The sequence below is a fragment of the Triticum urartu genome, chromosome 4, assembly GCF_003073215.2.
Source record: "Triticum urartu cultivar G1812 chromosome 4, Tu2.1, whole genome shotgun sequence".
NCBI classification, from domain to species: domain Eukaryota; kingdom Viridiplantae; phylum Streptophyta; class Magnoliopsida; order Poales; family Poaceae; genus Triticum; species Triticum urartu.
In genome coordinates, this window is record NC_053025.1 from 16,365,614 (window position 1) to 16,373,242 (window position 7,629).

Consider the following 7,629-nt stretch of genomic DNA (forward strand, 5'->3'; position numbering starts at 1 on the left):
CTATTTCACCTTGTGATTTTCAGCAGCTAGGGTCTCCTTGAGTGATGGTGCCTCTGGTGAGTCGGTCATGCTCATCTGTGCCTGCAGACCTTCAGCTCCATGGTTCCCAGCAACTGCAGGTGCTGTGTAGTAGTCTGATGCCATGATCCTGTCTAACTTGGACCTCACCGCAGCATCTACAGCAAAAGGCCACAAATTTCAATCAGCAATCACCTCAAATCAAACCAAATTACAAACCTATATCAACCCTCACATGTAACAGAGGAGCCAGGGTGGATCGGCGCATCAGCACGGGTTAGCCATAGGCGGGCATGATGGGCACAGGCCTGGAGTGCGTCATGGTGGGAGACACCATCTGCGGAAGAAGGGCGAGCCGCGGCAAGGGCCGCCACAGCAGACACTGCATCAAGGTCGTTCTCCACGAGCAGGTCCACGGTATCATCCCATACGTAGCCGTGGGTGATGCAGCTGCTCCGTTCGTTCTTGCGCGCAACCATGGTGGCGATGAACTCGTTCGGTGACTTGACATAAAAAAGGGAGCCGAAGTAGATGAGCGCGAGGAGGTCCTGGATGGACAAATCGGAGCCAAAGGATGAGGAACCGGCAGCAGGTGCAGGGACGGTGGAGAGCTCCTTGGTGAGAGCAGTGGAGAGTGGTACGCGGAGGCGCTCAAGCTCGTCAATGAGCGCGGCGATGACGGGCTTGGAGTGCATGAGCTCCTTCTGCTCCTGGTTAAGCATCTTGCCGGCAGCGACGGACTCCTCCATATGCGCGATGCGATTCTGCTTCTTCCGCAGCACACAGAGACGCTTCGACACCACCGAGAGCACCGGCCCTTCCTTGATTTCAAATATTGTCCCTTTGGTTTCAAATTCTTTAACCAACTCTGCAAAAAAATGCAAAGCATAATGTAAGGCAACAGTAATGTTTTCATCAACAAAAAAGCAACTAATTACATGTGTTATCAGACTACCATATTAACTAGTGCTTTTCCGGTTATTACAATTTTTTGTTAACTCCGTAAATTTATTAGGGACGAGTACCTGAAGTCGTGCCAAAAGAGCTAAAAAGAACACACGGTTCATATGTTGGTTCGAACCACGCCGTCTTTTGAGGAGCACACTGCGCACCAGACTCGAGCTTCAAACTTTTGGTGTCCACAGTAAGTACATATGCTGTCGGATGGCACATGCTCTCGTTCGCCATAATGTAAATAACATTGTCATCAAGCAAGCTTAATGTAGGACCAGCACTAGTCAATTTCTTCCAAGTCAAATTGTTTTCCTCATCAAAAATCCCAGGCAACAAATTCGGCAAACTTGAGTCGGTGAAAGATATCTCAGATGTATCAATCGTCAAGCCATCACACCAAACATCTGAATAAATTGATCTGGTCCATGTTTTAGCCATCCAGCCATAATCCTTTGCTCGCTTCATGTTGAAGAAAGCATCTTGCACATGAAAATCTAACTCAACACACTTGATCAAATCATTGAATATCGTCACATGACGGTGTGGTCTTGGAGTGAGATTCTCAAACATCAAATGGAACTCAGACGTATCACACGGTTCCGGAACTGGCAACGGAACAAAACGGATGGTAGGCTTTTTATCCAAAACATTGCATAAGAGAATTCCCCACCAGAGATCAATCCAACCTATGATACCCTTTTCTGCATATGCCACGCTCATGGTATTATGAAGCAATAGCTTATCCCTGGCATTCCTTGTCTCATTATCCTCAGCGATACAAGCGACCTGAGAGTGCCAATCATTCGTGTCAGATCACTATATGTGGAGTGTGTAATGTTTGCGAGACTCAAGTCTGAAATATTCAACATGTGGGAAAATGACAGCAAAGTCTTCACTGTTATCACTAACAGGCAAGATGGTAGCCATGTTTGGCGAAAAAGAAGACGGGTATGGCCTTGCAAGAAGATGAAGAGAGGCGAAATCGGGCCCTGCTTTGTAAACAAAATAGTCGATGAACAAGTAACGGTTGACACTGTCCGAGAAGGTGATAGCCAGCAGTACAAAGCCTCCAGTTACACCAAGTATACGAGGCGGTGCTGTCAAGCGATCCCCGGTCTGATCAACGCAGCTGACCAGGCACAGTGAGATGGCTGGAGGGTCAACTGCTTCAAAAGAAACCTCCAAGTGAACCCCTTTGCTATTCTTGGATTTTGCGGTAGTGGAATTTTTCAACTCGCCCACTAAACATTTTTTATCCAAGAGGATTTGGGGGTGGTGGCCACACGGAGAAGGATGGTCTTGCATTGCCATGACGGAAGTGAAAGGGTGCCGATGAAGATATGGATCGTGGAAGGCGGCGAATGGCCTAGCCCTGGGAATTGACGGGAAAGAAGCTCGGGGGTCGATGTCAGGGAATCAGGGTAGATGAGCTCGGACTATGGCTGCCTGGGAGTCAGGGCAGACGGCCGGAGACGGAGCATCGTGGAAAAGGCCGAAGGTGGGAAGCGCCGGGATGGCGGTGGTGGCGGCAGCGGCAGGCGGTCGAGGCGCTCGGCGGCAGGCGGTCGCGGTGCGCCGCGACGGCAGGCGGTCGCGGTGCGCGGCGGCGACGGTGGAGCCGAACCCTAGCGAGGCGGCGGCACGAGGGAGACAGATTGAGCGAGGGGAAGAACCGAAGGAGCGAGACAGACCTTTTTGACAGATCGGTCGCAACAGATCCTCGAACGCTCGGGGCGGCCGGCCCATGTAGTGTAAGGCTCGGTAGCGAGTTGTTTCCAGTGAGTTTGTTTTTCCTTTTTTTGAGGTTTTTTTTTCTGTTTTATTAGTTTTCAGTGGGTTTTTATTTTGGTTTTCCAGGAAAACACGAGATTTATTTATTTATTAAAAATATATTTCTTAAAAAAATACATGGAATTTTTGAAAATTTGAGAATATTTTCTAATATGTTTATGAGCATTTTATGAAAGAATATAAACACTTTTTTATATTTCTGAACATTTTAAGAAATTTTTGTAAATGATGAACGTTACAGTTTTTAGTAATAGACTAGCACAAGTGTTTCGTGGCTCTCTTGGTAGGTTTTGGAATATTTGAGAATACATAGGCGAAAGAAATAGGTCGGCAGAGTCATGAGGGGCCCACAAGGGTGGGGGGCACGCCCTACCCCCTGGGCGCACCCTCCGCCCTTGTGGGTGCCTCATGGCTTCCCTGACATGTACAGCAAGTCCTCTGGATGTCTTTTGGTCCAAGAAAAATCATCGCGAAAGTTTCATTCCGTTTGGACTCCGTTTGATATTCCTTTTCTGCGAAACTCTAAAACAAGGGAAAAACAGGAGCTGACACTGGGCTCTAGGTTAATAGGTTAGTCTCAAAAATAATATAAAATAGCATAATAATGCATATAAAACATCAAAAACAAATATATAATAGTATGGAACAATCAAAATTTATAAATACGTTGAAGACGTATCAACGCCTTCGTCGCTGGTACCCACCCCTCTCAACCAAAGCTTTCACCTATAGGCCAGAGACCCTCCACCTCGATGAGCCTCTTAGGAGAAGGCTAAACCACCGATACGTGCCACATGCCAGTGGAAGACCACGTGAACCGAACAAGGAGCAAGCTGCTCGATGCCTCTCCATCGCACCACGTCAACAAAGTGGCTAGCTCGCCCAGAGGCCACCCACACCTCCACAGCCCAAGCACGCCTGCGACGACACTGGCAGAGCAAGGCACACGCCACCACTGAAGCATTTACCACTGAGCCCCACCTTAACGACCTCATAAGACTAACTCCGCCGCGCGACCCTATCCCGTCCGGCCCCGTCCGTTTGGGGTAAAAGGGACAAACCGGACGGCCCAGCGCGCGACGGCCTGGACCCATCTGGTCCGTTTTGTGTCCGGGCCGACTCATTTCGAGCGCAAACTTGCGCCGGGTTTGGGTCGCGGCGGACAGCAAGTGGACGCGGCGCTCGTCCACGTCGGGGCCGCGTGGCAGGCGGCCACCTACCTCCCACCGCTTGACATTAATGCGCACACGCGGTTGGCCCCACCTGTCATCCGCCCAGGCGAACGGTCGCCGTCCTTTTTAAATGAGGAAGCCGTTGACCGGTCGTCGCCCACACTCCCCATTCCAACCCGCTGCCTCCTCGAAACCCGACACCCCCAAACCCTAGCCTATCCCTGTCCTCGAACTCGCCGGCCGGCTGCCTCGCAGCAATGGGGCTATGGAACCACGGCCGCAAGGGGAAGCACGACCGCGAGGCTGGCTCCTCCTCGGGACGCCGCCGCGGCTCCGTGAAAGAGGAGGCCGCATCGCCACCGCGTCGGGCCCCCGCGCCTGCCCCATTCACCATCGGCCCTAGGGCCGCCGGTGAGCGCAACCGGCAGTACATCAACGCGGATGTATGCCGGCGCTATTGGGAGACGATGACGCCGATCCCGTGGAGCGACGTCCACCTCCCCAACAATTGGCACCTCTCCGCCGACCAGGTCCCGATCCCACCGGTCCCGACGGGCGACCGTGCGCGCCACGACGAGATCGTGCGCCGCCGCCGCCTCCTCCCCGGTGACCTCTACTACGACGATAGGTACGCCCCCGACTCCGTGCTCTGGGACACGTGGCTATGGGACGAGCACGACGTGCGGCGCGCCTCTTACTTCGCCGGCACGTCGTCGGGGCTGCGGCGGCCGCGGCGGGAGGTGCGCGGGAGTACGCGGGTGCGCGGCCTCACACCCACGTCGTCGCCTTCCCCATCTCCATCGCCACCTCCACCTCCTCGCATGACAGTGGAGGAGGAGGCCCAGCTCATGCAACGTGTCATGGAGGACTCCATGAACACGCACGATGAGCGCCAATGGCGGGGCCTCGAGTAGACGGTGGCTCTCTTTTTGGCCGGCGACATCGCCTTCCCCGAGCTGCAGATGGTAAGGGCGGAGGAGGTGATGGGGGAGGAGCTGGTGGCCGCGTTCCACCCGAGCCTGGTGGGCCAGCAGTGGAGCTGGTCATGCACGGCTCCGGAGATGGCCGACGCCGTGGGTGGCGTGAACTGGTGCCCCACGCCGCCGCGGTCACCGGAGCAGGAGGCGTCGCCATGGGAGGAGGTGGTGCAGGCACCTCCCGCCTTCCGGCCCGCCACCGAGTACCGTGAACCGCCGTCCCACCTCTGGACGCCGCCGGACTATGTCGACCTCGTCAGCGATGACGACGACACCGGCGACCACCGAAGACGGCGACGGCCACGGCATCGACGGGCACGGCAGGAGCGCGCGGGCAGCGTTTTTATTTATTTTTAAGTTAATTATGCCAAACTGGACGTTCGCTTTATTTTAGTTTTTCAGTTTCTTTTAATCACGTCCACTCCGGACATGATTTGGGGTGCGGCCGCGCGTTAGGCGCACCCAGGACCCAACTGAAGGGGACATGAGCGAACCCATTGCCGCTCCAAAGAGACAAAATCCAGCCAAACTGGACGTTCGTTTGGGGACGTGAGGTGAAGTTGGCCTAACTCACGTCGTGCCCTCACCAGAGCTCGCCAAGAACGGATCTAGGCGCCAAACCATCTGTCCCGTGTGTGACGGCTTGGTCTCCTGTCTGGCGCTTCTTGTGGCGACCTAGGGTTCGCCTCCTCGTCCCCCAACCCGGCGGCGGCAGATCCATCTCGTCCCAGCCCCTTCGGCAGCTTCGGAGGCCAGCGACCCAACCTCCCTCTCTCGTCCGCATAGATCCCAACCCATCTCCACCAGAGGCCTTCCGTGTGAGTCTGGGGCACGCGGTCGTACTTCCACCAAATCTCTAGTTTTTTTTGTTTCTCCGGTGACGCACGGGCGTTTGGAGGCTGGGGGGTAGCATGGAGGGAGTCGAAGGAATGTTGAAGAAGATGAACCTGTCCGAGGCAGAGAGGAGGGAAGTCAAGGTGGGCTGGAAGAGGGCGACGGCGAGGGAGGAAAGTGTGCCAAAGGCGATGGGGAAGCTGATCTCGGACAGGCCGGGGTATGCAGAAGGAATGGGGATTGCGCTGGGGCGAGTGTGGTGCCCGATGAAGAGACTGGAGGTCAAGGAGATGGGGAGAACCGATTTCTGTTTATGTTCCATCAGGAGGCAGGGAAACGAAAGGCGCTCGAGAATGGGCCATGGACCTTCGGCAAGGAGCTTCTGGTGATGGAGGATTTCGACCCTAGGAAGACACTAGATGAATATGTGTTTGAAACAGTTCCAATATGGGTCCGTATTTTTAATTTTCCTTTGGGAATGATGTGTAAGGAAATGGGGGAGGATCTAGCAGATGAGATAGGGGAATTGGTAGAAGTGGATTCGGGTGAGGATGGCTCGGCGTTGGGGTAGTGCCTGAGAGTGAAGGTGCGAATCAGAATTGCTGAGCCACTTATGCGAGGAATCTTTCTGGATATTGATCCAGTGGATGATGGGGCAATGGAGGAGGAGGGAGGGGAGGAGGAGGAAGAGAGGGAAAAGGAAGACGAAACGGGTGGGAGGAAGAAGAAGAGAAAGGAAGATGAAAGAATATGGTGCCGTTTTGAGTACGAGTTTTTGCCAGACTTCTGCTACACATGTGGTAGGCTGGGGCATTTAGATAAGGACTGTAAAACAAAACTCAAAAGGGGACAAGCTGCTGAATTCGGGAGATGGATGAAATATGCCCCAGAGAAGCCTCAATCATATTACATGGTCCGGGGTGGACCGAGGGAGACGAGTGGAGGCAGCTCGGGAAGGAAGAAGGGTTGGTCGAATAGTGAGGGAAAGAGCAGGAGTGATGCACCATCGTGGAGGAAACCACCAACTTGCACAACCGATGGGGGTAAGAAGAAGAATGATGATGGGGAGGAGGTCACGAGTCCACTTAAGATTGGTCCAACTGCTAAGGGGGCTAATGACACTGCAGTGGGAGAGAAGAATAAAAAACAACTTGATTTTGGGAAGGGGGACGCCAACGATCCAAGCCTGGCTGGGATGGAAAACATTATAGAGACGGCAGTAAGGGGTGGTGGTGGTGTGATAGTGGGTGTTGGGAATGGGTCGAATGAAAACCACAGTGTGCCAGGGAACAAAGAGGAAGATGGGGTAGGAAATATTGTAAACAGCCCAAGGGCTGAACCAAGAGGGAGGAATGGGAAGTTCAAGAGAAAACCTAGGGAGAGTGTGGAAGGCAAAACATGTGGAGTAATAATAGAAAAAAAAAGAGGAGGGGGAGGAGATGGAAGTGGACAGCCAGGGGTCACCGAAGAAAATCAAAGGGAACGAAGCAAGTACCCAAGAAATGGAGGGAGTACACACCGTTTTGAATGCGGGACTGCCGAGTCAGTCCTGCGAGCAGAAATGAGAATCATCACATGGAATTGCCGGGTTTTGGGGAATGGCCCGGCAATTCGAGGACTCCTGGATATCCGGGAGAAGGAGGACCCCGACATACTCTTTTTGTCGGAGACGAAATTGATACGTAGTAGGCTGGAGTGGCTGCGGTGGAAGTTGGGCCTTACGAATATGATGGTTAAGGACTGTGAAGGTTAGAGTGGAGGTTTGGCTTTATTCTGGAAGAATGAGGTGAACTTGAGAGTGGTGGGCTTCATGTCTAGATATCACATCGATTCGGAGATCACGGAAGAGGACGGGTTTGTGTGGCGATTCACAGGGATGTATG

At 53.4% G+C, this 7,629-nt stretch overlaps 1 protein-coding gene across 1 annotated transcript; it reads right to left on the reverse strand.

Annotated features, from left to right (window-relative positions):
• Positions 1-1,243, reverse strand: LOC125554530. The gene is made up of 3 exons (XM_048718058.1): positions 1,044-1,243; positions 254-886; positions 1-176 (listed from the first exon to the last, which is right to left on the reverse strand). Exons 1-3 carry the CDS (start codon positions 1,204-1,206, stop codon positions 1-3), a joined length of 972 nt encoding a protein of 323 aa, XP_048574015.1. The 5' UTR covers positions 1,207-1,243.
• Between the last annotated feature and the right edge of the window lie 6,386 nt (positions 1,244-7,629).

Bases quoted from the DNA above. Each gene is read 5' to 3' on its own strand.
- LOC125554530 (XM_048718058.1), bottom strand. From the start codon at position 1,206: ATGGCGAACGAGAGCATGTGCCATCCGACAGCATATGTACTTACTGTG. The intron at 887-1,043 runs GTACTCGTCCCT...ATTTTTTTGCAG, and splicing joins CTCTTTTGGCACGACTTCAG to AGTTGGTTAAAGAATTTGAA. The intron at 177-253 runs GTGAGGGTTGAT...CTTTTGCTGTAG, and splicing joins CCCTGGCTCCTCTGTTACAT to ATGCTGCGGTGAGGTCCAAG.